Here is a 20,703-nt window from a genome sequence, read left to right as displayed (position 1 = left end):
ACAACAGGATGGCTGAAAAAGGAAAGAATCAAGGGGTTGCAATGGTCCAATCAAAGTCCAGACCTCACCCTGATTGAAACGCTGTGGCCTGACCTCAAGGGAGTTGTGCATTAAAAAGAACCAAACAAACACCTGTAAACCTTAACAAACTGAAGCAACATTGTAAAGGAGAGTAGCTCAAGATTCCTCCAAAACGCATGAGAAACTGATAAAGTCATACAGAAAAAGATGACTGAATCACAGTGTGTTTGCACAGAGTCCTGTGGAAAAGGTTTTTTTTACATGGCTGTAAACTATGCAACCGGTTCTGAGTGTGAATCTGGGTCTCCTCCCAACAGGCCAGATAATCTAAAAAGGGGAGGTGCTCAGGAGATATCCTTATCAGAAGTCTGAGCCACCTCAGCTGGCTTTAGACACAAGGGAAAAGTGGCTCCGAGCTCCATCTGTATGTCCTATCAACACTATGTGTTGATAGACATCTCTGCACCAAATCATATCTGTTATTAATCTCTGTCTCTCTTCCACAGCATGTCTTTCATCCTGTCTTCCTTCTCTCACCCCAACCAGTCGCAGCAGATGGCCACCCCTCCCTGAGACTGGTTCTGCTGGAGGTTTCTTTCTGTTAAAAGGGAGTTTTTCCTTCCCACTGTCGCCAAAGTGATTGTTCATAGGGGGTCATATGATTGTTGGGTTTTTCTCTGTATCTATTATTGTACGATCTACTGTACAATATAAAGCGCCTTGAGGCGACTGCTGTTGTGATTTGGCGCTATATAAATAAAGTTGAATTGAATTGTGTCGGTCTTCAGTTTGTTGTTGGTGTGGACGCCCAGGTGCTTCCACCAACCACTCTTCCACCATGTCAACATCCTGTCCCAAAGTCGAGTACCACCTCTGATCTTCACATTCAGAAGCTCATGATTTCTTCCCCCAAATCATCCAGATGTGCTCGGTGTTCCTCCTCCCGCCCATCATTTACACACCCAACCGTTAGCTGTGCAGAATATAACGTTTCTGTTGTGTGTACACATGTATAGGGCTTAAGTCAATTTTAAACTGGGTTAAACTGCAAATTTAAAATACTGTTTTGGAGTGTGAGAGACTCAATTAACAGCTACTTCAAGTTATTGCTGCTAAAGCTACTGAATCATAAGGTGCACTTAATTCTTGACACAATGCTTCTGTATTTTCATTCAGTTTTTATTAAATAAATAATGACACACAAATTTGGAACCAGATGATTTTGAATCACGTTGCGATATGTAAAACCTAATATGTAACAGTAGGTTTAGAATATTTAAGAAATAAACACCAATGAAAGTAATTAATGCATTTTTTCTGATTCCTGCTGGAGTGACTGCAATTTGATAAAGGTCACAAAAACTACTCTACAGCCAAGGAGCGATTGTCTCATAAAAACTCATAGAAGCTGGGAACTGTTATTTGTTTTGAAGCTGGAAAAGGCTGTCTGGAGATGAACTCTGTGTGTGTGTGTGTGTGTGTGTGTGTGTGTGTGTGTGTGTGTGTGTGTGTGTGTGTGTGTGTGTGTGAGTGTGTGTGAGCGTGTGTGTACGCGCATGAGAGCTGGATGTGTGTGTGAGAATGTAGGACATAAAACCCAGGAGGGAAAGACTTGTCGTCCAGACAGAATAAATGACATCAGCTTTTGGCTTCCGGTGAGTTGGCAGTCTGTGTCCGTACCCCCATCCCTCCCTCCCTTCCATTCACCCAGCATCGCTCAGGAGTAGCCAATTACATCTGGGGGTGTCACCATAGCAACGCATGGCAGCAATACGAGGAGACATGAGTCATCACTATTCTTAAAAGCCATTCAGAGAAGAGTGGAGAGGGAGACAAGGAGAGAGGTAAACAGGATGAGGTTAGAAGGCAAGAGAGGAAAGGAAAAAGAAGGTAGAGAGAGGGAAAAGAAGTCCACTCTCTTGTTTTTTTTGTGAGCACTAATGGCAGGAAGAAAATAAGATAATAAAGCATAAAAAATGAAACAGGTGGTCGGTGAGAGAAAACGTGAGGATAGAAAGAGGAGACAAGAAGGAGAGGGGAAAACCAGGAGAGGAAAGGCAGAAGAAAAGGGAAGAAAGAAGAGATTAGAGGAAACAAGGAGAGGAAGCAAGCAGGAGACAGGAGGCATAGGAGGAAACGAGTGGGTAAAATGATTAATATGATTAATATGCAACCCCTATTTTATAAGACACTATGGTAGCTAATAACATTTAAAATGTGGTGTTTACTGACCGTATCAGGAGAGGTCCAGAGGGCTAATATTACAAATAATATACATATATCAATTTGAAGAAAAAAAAAAAAAAAAAAAAAAAGCTTTGGAAACTCCAAAATGTGTCCCGTTTGAGCTCAAGTTGTCAGTTTTACAGAGAACTTCAAGATGTCATTAAAACTAGAAAAAAAAAAATCTTGTGGCCACAGAAACTCAAAACATTTGTAGATTCTGGGCCAGCATGGTAAAGGTGACGTAGAAGTGCTTTAAACCTGCATTCTTTCTAATGTCCAGCAGGGGGCGACCTCTCTGGTTTCAAAAAGCTGCCTGCTTGTACAGTTTTACAGGGAAATAATTCTTTACCCATGTTTGAGTTCTCAAACATGATGCATTTCACAATCAGTAGCTGACATGCAGTCACTGGCCACTTTATTAGGTACACTTGTTCAAATGCTTAACTATTAATGCAAATATCTAATCACCTGATCACATGGCATCAACAAAATCCACTTAGCATGCAGCCATGCAGCTCAATAAAACATCACTCTCACACCATCTATTGCAGCAGGTGTGACAACATGATTTGTTGTGCTTGATAACACACTAAACAACACTTTCAGTCTTTATTTTCTCTTTTTATTATTGCCCCTCTCCTTTCCCCGATGTCACAGCCTGACCTGAACCACAGAAGACAGGGCATCACAGACATCTTACACCTTTAAACCTCGTTAAACAGAGCGCGCACACACACGCACCTCTCTTTGGCTGACATTAAATAACCACATAAATACACAACTAACCCAACATCAACTCACAATTACCATAATAACAGGTTATAAGCCTTCAAATCAAAAATCTAGAACTCTTATACAAGATGGCTAAAATTCAGAAATTCATTCAACAGCAGACGTTTCAAGTTTCGAAGGTCAGTTTGTTTTTCAATTGAACCGCTTTGTAATGAAAAGAGGGACTTTCCCCCCCTCTGCTGTTTATACTTTGTTAAAGCTGACAATGCCGACTGAACACAATGCCCACAATTACATTCAGCTTTTCATTTTGTTTACAGGCTTTTGTCAAAGTATATACATATATTTTGGAATTTCAATTAACTGTAATTATTTTCTGAATTGAAAGTGAACTGACCGTCCAACAGTTCAGTCACAAACTGATGAACCAGTTGCAACCTTTGGATTATACTGCTTTACCTGAGCATGATTAATGAGATGAGAAACAGTCATTTGACATTAAAAACACATCTCAATATATGGTGACAGATTGCAGACACAGCTATACTACTCACTTAATCAAGTGGCTTATCCCTGTAACTAAGAATACAGCAGATTCCTAACATTTGGATTTAATATCACATTATTATCTGAAGGCACATTTACAGATGTGTCTTTGTTCCTACTTAACAGCTGAAGAACACAGAGCTAAACAGCTTGATCAGGCTGGCACGAGTGAAAAATTATAAAATATACTACTCTTTTTTGTTTAATGCATGAAGTAAAACAAATCATGTGAGCAATAATTTATCAGGCACACTGCAAACTTGCATCTCTGCAGATGCTTTGTATGTTACATTAGAGAGTATTTGGGCTGTGGTTGCTTTGGTTACAGTGTTACAAGCTTTACATGATGGTTTTCAGTCTGCGGGAGAACTGATTTTGTAATCCAGACGTTTGATGTGTGAAACGGATATAGGAACATTTTGACATTTTTGGTTAAATTACCCTTCCTTCTTTTCTTGCAACAGGATAGACTTCAGTCACAAACAGGCTTAGAGACGGGTCGGCAACAACTAGGGAAAAATATGTATCCAAAATCCAGTTGGCGATTGGTTGGTGGCTGTTGCAGATCCCATCTGTTGTCTGCACATCTGGCAACAAACAGTCACCAAGCAGCAGTGAAACTGTGAAAAGTGCGAAGCAAACCAGACTCGAGTGATCACAAGATTTTCACACCTCTTAGATTCAAACTTGTCTGACATTTTTAGTAGATGAACCTCTGGTTTCAGTTTGAGCATCCTGTTTGTCTGGTTTATTGACGGAGGTGTTTACAGACAGACTGGCATCTTCCATGCAAACTACACGTGACTGTGGCAAATCTGATAAAAAGGAATCATGAGGACGTTTTACATCAGTGCAGTGCTAGCGACAACATCAGCAGGTTGCTAACTGGTCTCCAAGTCTGTATGACTGAAGCCTTAAGTAACATGATTAACTCTCAAATCCAGCAGGTAGTTCAGCCTTTTTAAGGAATGGAAACAGCTAACAGTGGCCTTGTCTAAGGTAAAACTGCTTGAAAAACTAACACTTAATGTTCAATTTACTTATTATTAAAATAAGAAAAAAAGATAAAACATAGAATTCATAAAAAGAAAAGACTACTACTGTTCTGCCATCTTTAAAACAGGCTGTTTCCCCATTCCCAGTCTATTTGCCAAGCTGAGCTAGCAGCTAGATATGAGAGCAGTATTGATAATCTAATTCTTGGTTAGAAAGCAGGCGTGCTGACATCTTTGGATGAAATCCACCACAGACTTAAAGCCCGTGACGCATTTGAACCGGAAATGTCGGCAGTTCAGGTGAGAAAAACAGACTGCTGATGTGTGAGGGAAAAAAAACATCTCCAGAGCAAATAGCAAGAACTGCTCTGATCCAAATTAAACTAAAGGCACAAATGGTCTGAATGTTGGCACAATGGACGGTTCAGGAAAGTGTGAGCGATCTGAGGAGGTGGATTGAGGCGATGAGAGGTCCCACGTATTTTTCTTTATTTCCTCTTTATGGAGAAGAGCAGGCGTGGTGAGGATAGTGCAGTCAGTGGTGGTGCAGTGGGGTTGCAGCAGGAGAATCACTGTGCACAGTTTGTTTGATCATATCGCGTCTGACATCGTGAATATGAGCAGAAGGCTGAATAACAGCGCAGGAAGTGAAGTCGTTACACCGTGGCCTCCGATTCCCAGAGGTCCTTGTGGTTCTCCAAACAGACGGCCTACTCACTGAAGCTGAAGTTCAGACCAGAAGACTCTGTAATCGGGGATGAGGGGCCCGCACTGGATACAGCACTGGAGGGGATGCTGCCATCTGAACAGAAAACACACACACAAGCTCTCTGTAAACACTTGTTTTCCCCCACTGGTACAAACTGTCGATGTTTTAAAAGGTCCATCCATGACGCAACTAATAATCCCATTACTTTCCACCCCGGAGCCCTCGCTTCACTCTGCGAGTCAGGAGCCATGTTATTTGCTGTTGTACGTGCGTCACGGGGAAGGACACAAAGTGAACACAAATGAGAGAGCGAGCTGGCACAATAACAGGAAAGCATCATCTGCTCGTCTCTTCATCTCGTTGCCATGGGGAACTTTATGTAAACTGTTACTTTATGTGCTGGGTTTCATAAATTGAGCCACATTAATGTTTATATCAATAATCTGACTAGAATGTAATCAAGATTTGCCGTCAATCACAAATCAGCAAAATCAAGAATAAGGGTTTAAAGTGTTTTACACTAAAGATAGAAGCTGCGGTTAAAAATGTTCCTGAACAGGTCACAGGGCTACACTTGTAAACAGCTGCCCTGTAACTACAGCTGATAAGAGAACAGGGTTACACGAGCAGCAGAAGAAGTGCCTCCCCGTCTGTCTGCGCACTGTGTGGTAAATGAGGCTAAATGAGTTCTGTGCAGTTACAGGCACCAGAATCTGGAGCAGCCACCCAAACCGAGTGCACATGTATAACATGTGCATGAATTCAGCTCACCATCTGAGGGAAAAAGGAGGACAATGAGCTGGTTAAAGATGAAGGGGCTGTGATTTTCAGAGTACTTTTTACTTCAGTTTTAAGTGACGGTTGATGCCGCGGTGTAATCTGCTGCACAGTCTGCTGTTATTTATAAACAACGACCACACATTTTTTGTTCTAGTTTCTTTATTTGGATATTTTGTTGTTGTTTTTTTAAATTCATAAGTGTGCTATTGTTTACTAGGTCACAAATTGGTTGTTTTTTTCCCCCGTTTTTTGTTTTTTAAAGTTTTAATAAGACATCGAGGGATTAAAAAAAAAACAACAAAACAATAAATTGCCAAAAATTGCAGTTCCTCCTTCGGCCACTTGAGTCTGTAAATCCGTGTGCTTAGACTGAAAATCTGCATTTCGAAGCATTTCAGTGATATTATATGACAAATATGTGGATTGTTTTGTAGTTAAAACTGGAGCAGACTTGGACAGTCTGTCGGTGCAACTGCGTGAAACTGTACATTTTTTTTCTACACACTAATTAGCAGTTCATCTGTGTCTGTGTGATATATCCATGCAGTACCCTGCTAACCAAGCTGGCTGCTTTTGGCTGACTTATCTTGAAACTCCCCCGTCTCATCCACATATGAACGCTTCACAAAAGCATGGCTGACGTCTCGATGGCTACATCCACCCCCCCTGCACAGTCTATGATATTTGTCAATGTGATAAAGTGCTGAGTTTCATCTCTCCAACCTGAGATTCCATCTTCACTGTGGTAACTAGAACCAACTGGCTGAGCTGCCATTAGCCATGCTGATTTATCAGCATTTCTAACAGCCAATAAAAAACTATTTAGAAGAAGAAGAGACGGGACAAACACCCTTCAGCACCAGACAACAAACAGTGAAACCAAGCAGAGCTGGACAGGGTGTAAACATGTACAGAAAAAACTACACATGATGCATTTTAGGAGAAATCTGTTTGTTTCGTGTGTCTGAAAGAAGAAAAAAAAAATCATTATATCGGTTGAGCTGTAGCAGTAACCACAGTATTGAAGCATTTAAATCTGTGTGAAACTGTAGTGACGCGACTGAGTTGTTGCGGTCTGTGCACACGTCAAACAACAGAAGACATCTGGCCTGTGTTCTTTGCGCTCTCTTATGCTTAATCAATGCTTGAATCAATATTGTTGCTGAAAAAAATGAAACAGACTAATGTTTAGGTTGCTTTGTTTCCCCTACCCATCACATTATTACCAACATTCAGATCTTTTAGTGAGCTGCGAAGAATGCGGTCATAATTGTATGTCTAATAATCCATTAATATAAAAGCATATACATAAATGCTACTAAGTTTGACTACGCAATGTTGTCATTTAGACTTTTACACGATAGTAAGGAGGGTAAATATTTAAACATGAAGCCGATACGTTTAAAGAAGTTTCAGCCTCTTGAAAAACACTTTGTGCAGTGAAAGCAGGTCAACGCATTGATAATGCCATGAAAATCATTGCACTTACGCCACAAAGGCTGGCTAGGCGGTCGAAGAGATGCTTCAGATCCAGAAGAGGAAAGAGGCTGCTGCGGGCTATAGAGAGAAATCTGGCTCTGAGAGGCAAACAAGCCAGAGAGCGCTGGAGCAGAGAGAAAAGAAAACACATTAGGATCAGTTTACAAATGTAATTGAAGCTCATTATGCTTCTGAGAAATACTGCTCTCTTCTGCTTTTGGATTTAGAAAGTGATGTTTTGTTGCTAGACATTTAACTGCCGACTCTCAGGCTTTATTTATATGTCTTTATATGAATTAACAGATTAAAAACCAGTGAACTGTGGCCATTTATATTCATGCTCAAGATCTGACGATCAGATTCTATAAAACAAATTACACTGAAGCTTTCACACCTTTCATGGTTTTGGCCTGGACCTCACTGTTGCTCTCACACACCGAGTTGAGAAACTCGTCCACCTGCTTCAGGGAAAGTGAGTTGTGCAGCGTCTCCAGCGGGTAGATGGAAGGCACCATGGAGCATCCTTCAAAGCCTGCAGGACAAAGGGTACAATACAGCCGATCGTGTACTAGCAGGAAGAGCGGTGAGGAAAGTACTGCTCTCTGTGCATTACGGTTCCACGTGATTTGAGTGCCATAGAAAAAAAAAAAAAAAAATCTAGCAGTGATTTATATTTGTTACCAGTCACACACGTTTGCACACAAGATCTACAATCGGCAGCGTGTGACCTCTCACAGCAGCTGACTGGCTGTAGCTACACAACACAAGCAAGCCAGATATAATGCAAACACAAATAACCAATTCCTGAGTTAGTGAGACCACAAGAACAAAAATGATATTTTTGTCTTGTTTCTAACATGGTTACAGAGCACTCTGCTTAAAATGACAAGAAAACACACTTGTTACATGTTGCTGCTGATACATGAAGTGATTATAGTAGAGCTCAGTTGTGTGTTAACAGGATATGATATGCTTGTTGATTTAAAGATAAGAAAAAATACAGTTCTGTGTTTGTATATGTAATAAGTAGGTGAGGACTACAGAGATTCGAGTGTTTAAGATGTGAGTACTCGAGGTCAACTTCATTTCTAAGCTGATGCTGTAAATGGTATTTCCTTCAGGTGAAGTGTGTGATATAAAGCAAAAATTAATATTAGCTACAGACGAGGTTCTGAAACCACAAAGAAGAAAATGAAATTCTGGGGAGATGTGGCATAACATTATGAGCATTGCCAGGTGGAGTGAAAAACACTGATGGCACCTGTTAGGGGGTGGGATATATGAGAGAGCGAAGTGAACCTTTTGCCCTCAAAGTTGATGTTGCAAGCAGGAAAAAATGACAAGTGTAAGGACTGGAGTGAGTTTGGTGCTTGTCAGAGCATCTGCAAAACTGCAGCTATTGTGGGGCGGTCCTGATCTGCAGTGCTCGGTACAGTGGTGAATAAGCGACAGTGTCATGGGCAGCTAAGACTCACTCACGCATGTGAGGAGTAAAGGCTGGCCTGTGTGGTCTGATCCAACAGACGAGTAAGTGCAGCTCAGACTGCTGAAAAAAGTTCATGCTGGTTCAGATGTAAAGGTGTACACAGAGCATCAGTTTGTTGTGTATGTGGCTGCATAGCAGCAGAGCAGTCAGTGTGTCCATGCTGACCTCGTTGACTGCTGAAAGCACCAACGAAGGGCATCAGAACCGGCCCACGGAGGAATGGAAGGTCTGATCTGATGAATTGTGTTTTCTTTTACGTCACGTGGATGGTCAGGTGCATGTGAGGCATTTACCTGGGGAACACCTGGCAAGCCAGCTGAGGCAGTGTGATGCTTCGGATAATATTCTGGTGGGAAACCTTGGGTCCTGCCATTGATGTGGATGTTACTTTGACACGTACCACCTACCCAAGCAATATTGCAGACCATGTACACCCTTTCATTGAACAGTATTACCCGCTGGCTGTGGCCCCTTTCAGCAGGATAATATGCCCTGCCACAAAGCACAACCCCCCCCCCCCCCCAAAAAAAAAAAAACAAAACAAAACAAAAACAAAAACAAAACAACAAAACAAACATCTACATCCTGTGAAATACAACTTTTAAACACAAAAGTGCAATGGCAAGAAGGTGACTTTCACACATGCAGGAAACAGTCCACCAGCATTCACAGTAGCCCATCAGAGAACATGAAGCTCTATGATAACAGTAAGAAATGGATGGAGGTTGAAGTGCTGCTTCCCTCTTTATCCATCTACCCAGACAGCATGCTGGTCATCCTTGCCTTCACCATGAATAATGTGCAACAACCACGAATGTGTGCACGGCTATTACCTAAAACAACTTATTCAATTCAAGCGGAACGAAATGCTTAATGGAGAGGAACCTTTCAAGGCCTCAAGGGCCCAAGATATCAATTTATAATTAGTTGAGTTGCTTGTTGTTAATGTTTCTCATGGGATTGTGTGCACTTTCAAGAGTTAAGAACATTATACAACCTGTTGCTTCTGCTTTTTAATCTAAAGCCTAGAAGAAGAACAGGAATGGCAGGATACGACAAAGGCCTTCAGGCCTTCCATGGACTAATCAAAAAAATCTTTTCCTTACCCGATACAGCCTTGAGCAGCTTTATTCATTTGACAAAACAAAGACTAATGTGGAATCTGAAAACAGCTTCCTGCCAAAGATGTGATGACAGCAGAAAAATTATTCTACCATTTAAAGTGATATTACAAAGCCTCAGGAGGAAATGTTTTGCCAGTTCAAACAAGTTCCATGCTCCAGTATTTCTCCTTCTGCCTTTAGTGTACTGTGTAATAGAGCAGGCGTTATATAAAAACACATTAGTTGGCTTTTATCACCTTTCCCTCCTCATCGCTGCTGCAGTGCGTTCACATGGACTTTACAATTCAGCTCACACAGTAGATGCAGTGAGAGGAGAAAAAAAAGCCCACTGATCCTTCACTGCACTATTCACTCTCCACAAAGGCAGACATAAACATACGAGGCAGGGAACGAATGCAGATAAAGACGGCACAAGTCATAACAGACGGTCATCTCTGCTGAGTGCAGGCAAGCTGTGTTAAGCTGACAATGTGCCAGGACCTGCTCCATAAACACTTGATGCGATCGACAGTTAACGGACAGGCCGCCACTTAATTAGCCAATTAAAATTAGCCAATAGATGATGACCCAGATCTTTCAGACAGATACTGAAATATCTTCAACCCAGCCAAGAGATATTTTGTTATTTTGAGGAAGACACAGTGGAGGTTCAGTTGTTACTTCCCAGTGCAAAGGCCAAATTAGCGGCATCAATATCCGACACGTATTTCCACACAGACCTCATTCCTGAACAAAAGCCCGGCTCTAAAGGCTTCTTTTTCCTGCACCCACTGCTCAGGATGGAACATGCACACAATGCAATTAGGCAGGCCTCTAACCATCGCATAAAAGAGTCTGGTTCAACAGACTGAACCGCATGCATGTAGATCCATTAGTCGTCCTTTTTGCAGAGGTATTTTTTGTTATAATTTGAGATTATGGTTAAAAATGAATTGCTATGTTCTACCAATTCCACAAGTGAGCTTTAAATGTCCAATCATATGCAAAGACTTAAAGACACAGTGAAATTAAAGAATACACTCAAAGTGTCTTATCAGGTCCTAATTGTTTGGTTACTTATTGGTCCTTTCAAAATAAATAAATAAAATATATACGTATCACATTTCATATGGATTGAACCTTTTTCTCACTTCTTGTCATAGTATTCTCCCCTTTTTGGACGCAGAAAGAATGAAACTACAATAATGCTAACAGTCTCTACAGCTCCTTAGTCCATGAGCATTTCTCAGTGCTCACATCAAATCAGAACCATCTTATAAAGATGTGAGAACTCAAATGTCCCTTGAACTGAGTCACATAAACGCATCTTAATCTGCCAGATGCCTGGTACAAAGCTGTGTGATGTGGGATTATAATGATGTGAAAACCGAGCAGCTAACAGCGTGGAGAATTAAGAGGGACGCCATCCGTGTATTCCCAGCAGTGTGGATGCAGCTCGTCCATTTCCTTCTGTGCCATTCATAAGAAAGGACAACATTCTGGTTTAGTTGGAAATTATAGTTGTTTTTACAGATGAACCCAAGACACAAGATTCAGGTCAGAAAGTTGTCCTTCCTCACGCCTCTCAAACTTCAGGCCGAATTATTCTCCTTCAGGACACATGCCTCAGCCTTGCTTGACTGGAATTATCTGGGCAATTACCTCCACTAATGTCACGAGTGGACATTACATGGACATTCAACTGGGAAGCTGGAAACTTAATGACCTTTAGATGTCCATTAGATATTTTTCCCCCCTCCTGTTCACCTCTGTCAGGTGACACCTAAAAAATGTTGAGAGCCGCAGTGCTCGAGTGAAAGCTAAGTTGCTTTAATAGTTTCACTGTGTCTTTAAATAAGCAGAGGAATACAGCGTTTGCATCTTTGGGCAGATGTGCAAAATGAGAATGTTTATAGTCGGACAATAAATGGAGCATGAGGCAGGGCTATAGATATCATTAACAGGCAGACCTAGGAGGGAAAATGAACGCACAGGCTGCAAGAAAAATAAAAGCAATGAGCCACAACAGATGCTAAGAACTGGCACTGGCAGTATCCCACTTTTCCCAGCACCGACTGGCTAGGACAAAAGTGAGGAAGAGGAGGCAGCACCAAGTATTTTCAGGGACTGCAGCGGCTGACCGTAGTGAGACTCTGGGAGCTCCTGACTAGACACCAGCTCAGTCTTGAAGAGGCGGAAGTGGTAGGGGCAGTGACGCAGGTGGTGGGCCATGGCCCCATCCACAGCCAGAGGGGCAAACCCCAGCAGGGCTGTCTCAGCAGGCAGCCACTCCAGCAGCTGGGTTATGTTAGGCACGTCCGAGGGCTCTAAGGGGATGAGAGGCAGAGCAGGGAGAGAAGAGTAGAACTGGAAAGTGCAGTGGAGCGGGAGCAGAAACGGGAGGAGCTGAAAAGCAGTGCGGCCGGAGGGCATTCGATCGATTGTAGGCTGCGCCGGACAAAAACCTCACAGCTCAAACAGAAAAAAAAACAGACTCAGTCCCACCTTTCCATTTCAAAGAAATCAAATGCAAAGCAGATAGCCTGAGGTCAAATAGAGACGTCGGGGGGGGTGGGGGGGTGGGGGGGTGGGGGGAAACGAATGACTAAAAACACACCTGAGATCTGCTCCAAGTAATCTGAATGAGAGGCTTTTTCAGTCAGTGAGAACAGAACTGCAATGTGACAAGAGAAGTCGTATTTTAGATTTGTAGCATGAAGGCGTGACTTTCTGACAGATTTCTATCACTAGCTCTGCAAATTGGGCAACTGCCCCAGGGCTCAGAACACTCAGGGGGGGTTGGTTCAAAGGTTCGGTGTTCACTGTGTGGCAGTTGGCTAATGGTGACTCATTCCTAACTTGTTTGTATGCACCACTCAATCCCATCATCAGAAAGCAGCATGAGCTTTCAATCTGCAATAAAAGACCAGACATTTGCATATTTACAAATGGAACAGTTAACAGGACACCACAGACCCTCAAACATGTGTTTGTGTGAACCTGATGAATGCAAGTTCATTACTGACCCATTCTTCAGCTCAATTTTTGCCCGACATCGCTCCTCAGTTGGTTAATCCCACCTGGCTTTCACATCAAAACGACCAAATGAGAACAATTTCACCTCTAGTGCCATTTGAGTGACCAAGCAAATGAGAATATGTGTACAGCACATGTTACTTTATCTACAATATTTTACCCATCAACATGGTTATGATTCAGAAAAAAAACACAGCTTCATAACAACAGATAATTCATCGTTGATAAAGTGAGGAATGTCCTTAGTTAAATAATAATATATATATAACAAACAGCAGCTTGATGAGCATTAACGCAGGTGGCTGTTCAAAACTGAACTTGGACAATTGTAAATAAAATATAAGAATAATATTTATTGAAAGCAAATACCTGTAACAAAGCAGATCACACCAATGTTAATGGATCTAAGGAAAACTGTCACTTTTTAAATGGATCATCAGCACCTATTATTATAAATTAAAATGTGACTACAGCAAACTGGAGGGAAAGGCTCATGACTGTGGCTCCAGCTGTCTTTAAAAAAAATAAAAAATAAATACGTTTCAACATGAGATTTGTGAATTCCACCAACTCTTCAGCCACTCTGAATCAACATGTGAGAGCAGCCTGTGGCTCAGCTGACATCAATTTTGCTGACATACAGCCAGCACTAATCAAACTGCCAACATGTGATCAGCTGTCTCTGAGCTTTTCATATAAAACCCCAAATACCCTAAAAGGCCCTAATATGGAAACACTAAAGCAGCAACGTGTACATCAACTACTAAGTGTGACGAGGTAAGGCAAATATCACACGTTCACACATCGCTTTTCTGCAACTGTCTCTCACACACACACACACACACACACACACGCTCACACACACGCTCACACACACACACACACACACGCTCACACACACACACACGCTCACACACACACACACACACACACACACACACACACACACACACACACACACACACACACACACGCACACACACACACACACACACACACGAGGAGCCAGAGATTGAACCACAGGCCCCCTGATTAACTGATGCTCTTCCTAAAATGGGTTGGTCCAGATTTTATTTAGAATTTATGACCCTGCATCAGTGATGTGGACGTCTAGTATGTGTGTGGTCAGTACACTGTGACATCACTGTAAGTATGTGTGTGGTTAAACTGGGGTTAAACTAAAACAAGGTAAACACCTCCTATTTAAAGTTTTATTTGGCATTTATAGCAAAAACCCAGACATTTGTCAAATAAATTATTTTAGAATCAACAGTGCATATGCCAGTGAGGATTTTTTAATTTTTTTATGTGCATTGATTATCTACCCGTGGAGATATATCTAAGGAACACGATATATTCCACATAGCTACCCATCCTGTGAACAGCAGGATTGAAGATGAAAACACTTGCAGGCAGAGCAGGTGATGTTAGAGGTGAAGGGCTGACAACATAAGTAAAAAACAAAACAAAACGCAAACACCGAAGGTGTGCACTGGAAGACAAAACAAAAAAAACAAAAAATCTGAGATGATGTAAGTAATGTAGCCACATGTCACACCTCCCAAAACAGAAAACATAGAAAATGTTTTCCCACAAAATGGTCATGCAAGATAAGAGGAGAACTGGAGGAGTGTCGAAAAAAAAAGGCAGACATACCATTAGTCGGATGCCTGGCATACGACACAGAAAATCTCTTTACTGCCGGCATAGACAACAGCTCTGAGGAGATAAGAAAGGTAACTGGCATTACTGGGGCAGCTGGGATCTGAGTCTGTGTGTTTGAACACGAGGGGGGGGGGGGGAAGAAAAAAAAGGAGAAAACAGATTAGGAGAGTTGGCCTGTCGATTCATCAGTGTCTGTCTGCCAACAGATCTGTGTGAAAAGGAGGGTCATCTTTGAATGAACAGAGTGGAGACTGAGTGCTAAGGCTGCTGTGGAGTGGGTGGAGTAAACAACGGACGTAAGAAGTGTGCTGATCTAAATGTCACCGACAGGCACACATCTCCTCTTTCCTCCAGCCTGACTACTACTGGCTGTTGATCACATTCAATGTGTTGGTGTAACGTAGTTTTTAATAACGCAGTAAAGCTGCAGACTGGGAAAAATAAAACAGAAAAAAAAAACCAACTGAGCTGACAGGTGAAATAAAGCTCTGTAGAGCTTATGCATGTAATATACGGTTTACGAAAGAAGAAAACCCACTTTTATGTCAGGTAAGAATCCATTAGGTAATTTTTGGTATTGCGGAAAGCTGTAAAATAAAGGTTGGGAACCGCCTCTCTGAAATGCACTTACCACTGACACTGCAGGCCATCTTCAGATCTGAACTGTGCACTTCCTTTCACCTTTCCAGCAATAAACCCATCTCTTGTTGCCCTGTTCTTTTTTTCTTTAAACGAACTGCACTGACGTCAGGTCCAGACCCCGACCTGTCTCTCAGACAGCAGCCCAAAGCCCTGATGCAACAGAGCTGAGAAAGTAAAGCATCTGCCAGTGTGTAGCTCTGCAGTCAGAGTGACACCAAGTGGATGAACTGACCGGCTCAGTTTGCTGTGTTTAAAAACCTGCAGTGGTGGGAAAACAAATCCCTGCAGTTCGGATCCATAGGCATAAATACACCTAATAGGAAAATGATGACGTCACCTGTAGATGAGTCACATTCATATTTGGGAAGCACTAAACAAATTTGTGTGATTAACCAGCTGCAACCATTGACTGTAGAAAACAGTCAATGGCTGCAACCATGAGAAATCTATCCATTCCAGATGTTTGTGGTAATTAAACCTGCTGCAAGGACCCCTGGTGGCTGTGAAAACAGCTTTCTTTCACTTACCATTACCACCATTACCAGACTCAGGGAAAAGGGATTATTTTAAGGTGGATTACTGGGTCTTATATCTGTTCCAAATAACAGGCTGAGTTTCTTAATGTAAGGATTACCGTAAATTTTGATTAATATGAAAAAATAAAAAGCCAGGCTTTTGGCTTATAGACACACTACTTCACTTTACGAAGGATTGTGAAATAAAGAGGATATGTTAACACAACATGCACAGAGAGACAAAACACTTGAATCCGAGAGGAGAGCGGGTTGATCGGTTAGCGGTCAAGTTGATGTGGAAAAGTATTAATTGTATTCCAGCCTGCATGCTCAGCATTTACTACACAGCCAATCCCTCTGCTGTCAAATCAGTGCCCTTGCTGCCCATTCTTGCAGGGCAAAAATCGTTAGGAGAAATGATGCAATATATTGCAACTGCTGATTTGTTTTGATCTGAAGGGAAAAAATGTCCCCAAAAATCAATAAGATGAATTTAGGAGCAAAAAAAAAAACACATAAAGTAGGAAGGAAAAAAAAACAAGACTTTTCAAAGCCAGGAAAAAAAAAAGCTTTTCAAATGGATACAGATGAAAAGACCAGCTCCATGCGAGAGGACAGAGAGCGTGGTGAACGTACCAAACATGCCACTCTTGCACGGCAAACTGCCGGGGGACAGAGGAGGCTTCGGGTGGTGGTGACGGTGGTGTGTGCGGACGTAGTCCCGAAGGTTGGGGGCACTACAGGACACCCCGAGGGCTGAGGCACTGAAGAGGCCAGAGCAGAGCGAGCCTGTGTGGAGGAGCCGTGGGAGTGCGGGGGGAAGAGGTGAAGGGATGGGTGAAGTGGACATGTGAAGGGTGAGAATTTATTTATTTATTTATTTATTTTAAAATTACACACTAAATAGTGTGGCCCAAGAGTGTGTTTGTGCTTTGGGGAAAATGAGTTTACCTGTATGAACACCCTGTAAACAGATATTTATTATATAGATTTGATAAAGTTTATAATAGAAGGAAAATACCTAGATGACATGCAAGCTTTAAGGTTTTTCAGAACAGTGACTCAGTGTGTAAGACCCTTGTGTGAGTGATGTGTGCACATGCACAGAACATGTGGGTTTCCTATGCAACCGTCACAATAGCATATCAAGCAGGCCGAGAGTGGAAATGAGTTTTAGACTTGCTGTACATGAATAAAACAAACTAATCCTCATATTCGTAGGACAAATTCAAATTCCAAAGACTTTAAATGAATATTTTATCTAAATATTTGAAACACCGACTAAGCGTTGTGTTGACGGAGCGTCAGTGTGCTGAAGAACTGTGACCTCAGCAACGCAGCTCACAACAAACCGAATGGCTCCACTCAGAGAGGGTTTAAAACATTAATGTAACGTGGACATAAAGCCAACTGCTGCTTTCAAACGTGATAATTAAGCACCGAGCAGCACGACGATTGGTGCATTATACAGAAAGGGGCACGTTAACCTACTGTAGCGATGTGACATTTAAAACAATAAGGATTTTTAAAGGACCATCACTCATTCCCTGGTGATATCCAGCAGTAAGTAGTGACGCAGGTTGATGTACGCTAGTCTTTGAAAGCTTTCGATCTCTTGTTTTGTTCCACACCACGACTCCACTCTCTGCTCACATTGTTGGTTTTATGGTTTTCTCCACACGTCTTTATTTAGATGGAAGCATGTCATGCTTGTAAGTGTCACCATGTTAGCAGGTTGTTGGATGTTGCATGCCCTTCAAAAGTCCCTTTATTTAGGCTGAGGTTAAACTACATTCATGGACCCAGAGCGGTCTGATTTGGAACAATTTAAAGAGGTCAAAGGGACCTACACTGATATCTTACTTTATGTATGGGACCAAAAATGTTTTGTTATAAGACTAATAATATTTAGAGTAGATTTTTAAGAATTTGTGAGGGAAATGTTTTCTAGTTGAAGGAGTTACCAAACAGGAACATGTAACTTATTTATATAGGGACAACTAATGTTAAGGAAGACGCTTTTCTTTTAAATCACAGATGTATTCTTTAGCAGGATAACCTGATATCTGGAGTGGTTACAACAGCGCAACATGTCAAATACTTGTAATATTATCATCTGCATTTGTTTCAACTGTGTGAGCTTACAGCAAATTCAGGTTCTGGCAATATAATAACACTTCTTCTGTTCTGACATCTTTTGATGCTAATGTTGCACAATTAAGGCTTTTACGCACCGAGCGCATTGTAAAAAACAACAACATGAAATTCAGTTACAAATTTTTGGGATGCCAACTTGGTGAGAAAAGGAAGAAATTGAGATTGTGGAGTCATCCATTTCTCACAACAAGGCAACAGCACGGAAAATTCGTATAATTCAATACTGTCTTGAGTTTTGAACTTCGTGCACACATTTGTCAAATGCAGCTAAATGCATTGGTGAGATCTGATTATTCACATGTGAAGATTTGAAGAAAAAAAAAATCTAACTTGATCTGAAAAAATAAATGCAGCAAACTGGTCTCGTGAATAGTTGAGAATAGGTGTATACTCAAAGGTGACCTGTTACCGTATGCTGTATGTGGTGTAAACCTTTTTACACCACAGCTGCATACGGCGGATGGGGTTTTAGCTTAATCCTGCTGGGCAGGCATCGCCGTAGGATTTTGAAATTAATACCAAAGCTTGTCTACCAGGAGGCTGAGGGGTAGAACTGGTGGTCACCGGTATTTTTATTCTTGGCCTCTACTAGAGATGCTTTGTATAATTCACTGTTAAAAATAATCATTTATCTTATACTGGTCCTCGGTCCAGCTCCTCAGTTCATCCACTGTTTTAAACAAAAAAGTTTTGGTTTAGTTTAGTTTTTGGTTTTTTTGCTCCCTTCTCCTTCCCTTTCAGCCAGGCTTCTTCTGATTGGCTGCTATTCACAAACACCTGAACTTTGGATTATCAGCACATATGCTGACCTCATTATTTGGAGCAGGGATTTGAGTTATTGAGTCTCCGAGTCTCCAAGTCACTATATGACAATATTAATAATCTTTACTAATTATATTAGTTTATGTTAGTCAAGTCAATATCAGTTATACTGACATTAAACAAAGAAAACTCAAACATTAGTAACTAGAGAGTCTGGTTTTGTTTGACTATGAAGGTATTAGCATCTGTGGATGCCTTTGAAATATGAAATTAAATTATATACACACAAGTAAAGCATGTCCACCGTGTTGTCACCTTATCACCTAGAGGGGAGAGGAACACGTCTTTGATCACCATATGACACAGTGATCCTGCAGTTGGCTGTGAACATGACTCTTCCCCACTGACCTCTGGCCAGCATAGTTTGGATTCTGATCCTGTTCGGCTGCCGCTAAGCTAAACTAAGCTGGGGTGGAAGCTATGTGAAAGAAACGAGGGACAGACTGAAAGTGAAATGGAAAAGTGGGAGGGTGAAGGGGGGAAAAAAGTCACAGCTGCAGCTCGTGATGAAGAGGAGGCGCAGTGATGACGGCTGGAAAGGAATGAGCGGTGAGGCCATGAACGCAGATATGAACACAGCGAAAACACACATTCTCCCACACTTGCTCCAAAAATTAGATCCCTACCTAAGCCACTGGCTGGTTTGATCTCAGGAGACTGGCGTGAGCAGGATATGAAGAGTCGATGGGATGTGCAGCCTTTGGCGGAATGGGTGGGGGAGGTTTCAGAGAGGACCTGAGTGGGGCCAAAGAGACCAGGGATTAATACTGATATCCTCAACATATTATTCAGGGACCTGATGTTTAATGGTTGCTTCAAGAGCATCATCGCACTTTTAAAATGACAGGCAAAAGTGTCAAAAGAGCTAGTTCACACCCAGACCGCATTTTGTCATTTTAACACTGAACTCTGGCAGTCTGGTACCTCCATGGAGCCAGTCTTGCGGTTCCGAATCATGGGAGACCTTCGCTGAATGTTGATTGGATCGGAGACTTGAAGTGCCTGGTCCGGCTCATCCTGAGAAAGGTCCTCCAGACTGCCCTGATTAGGCTTCTTGTCTTCATTCTAATTGGTCAGAGAAGAAAGAAGTGACTGACATCTCTGACCAACAAAACACACCTGATGTCGACACACAACTACAGGGGAGCTTTTTATTTTTGAAACCTTAAATGGCCTCTTGTCTGGTTTGAAACTGAAATTTTTCACATTTTCAACCAGCAATATGAGTGTGGTATGGTCACACACCTCTGAGGAGGCCGGCCGGAAGCCGAATCCAAGAGGAATAGTCTCTTCATCTTCACATCCTTTTACTCCTGGGCTGAAGTGAAGCTCCACATGGAAGCGCTCCTCTGAGGAGGGGTCCTGCTCAGCACACAGACACAAATATACAAAAGAGGCTGCGTAAAGGAGCCTGCAATCCTGCAAAGGAAGCTGCAGTTTGGAGGAGGAGGTATGCGTTTCATTTCATCCTGCCCACCTTGTTGTTGTCTTCGTACAGCATGATGACTATCTGTGTCATATAGTTGAGTTCAGTCACAGCGCTCAGGTAGTCCATTGCTTGCTTCCACTGCTGGTCCTTCTCCTCCTGATGTGCAAAGACAAGCAAATGCAAAATTAAAGCCAATGAGTGAAACACCACGGATGTGTGAAAATTCATGCAAGGGCAAGGTAAACATCAGTTCTACAGTCTAATTTAGACATAAGCGTTCTATTAACTTAGAACTACAGTTCAGCTTAGTTTTATTAGAACAAGTCACTGAAGTCATCTTCAAAAAGCCTTCTGTCTTGG

General features: G+C 41.9%; 1 protein-coding gene across 1 annotated transcript in view; it reads right to left on the bottom strand.

Moving 5' to 3' along the window:
* Positions 1-2,847: 2,847 nt before the first annotated feature.
* The window catches only part of ppip5k1b (diphosphoinositol pentakisphosphate kinase 1b), a 43,148-nt gene continuing 25,292 nt past the window's right edge, over positions 2,848-20,703 (bottom strand). The window contains 9 exon segments of the mRNA XM_085168941.1: positions 2,848-5,322; positions 7,499-7,612; positions 7,883-8,020; positions 14,770-14,832; positions 16,572-16,724; positions 19,541-19,649; positions 19,839-19,979; positions 20,160-20,276; positions 20,392-20,499. Of these exon segments, the coding sequence (XP_085025067.1) occupies positions 5,231-5,322; positions 7,499-7,612; positions 7,883-8,020; positions 14,770-14,832; positions 16,572-16,724; positions 19,541-19,649; positions 19,839-19,979; positions 20,160-20,276; positions 20,392-20,499 (1,035 nt within the window). The 3' untranslated portion in view covers positions 2,848-5,230.

The sequence above is a fragment of the Neolamprologus multifasciatus genome, chromosome 7, assembly GCF_963576455.1.
Source record: "Neolamprologus multifasciatus chromosome 7, fNeoMul1.2, whole genome shotgun sequence".
In the NCBI taxonomy this organism is placed as follows: domain Eukaryota; kingdom Metazoa; phylum Chordata; class Actinopteri; order Cichliformes; family Cichlidae; genus Neolamprologus; species Neolamprologus multifasciatus.
The sequence above is the reverse complement of the archived record's forward strand: the minus strand, read 5'-3'. Positions and strand labels throughout refer to the sequence as shown.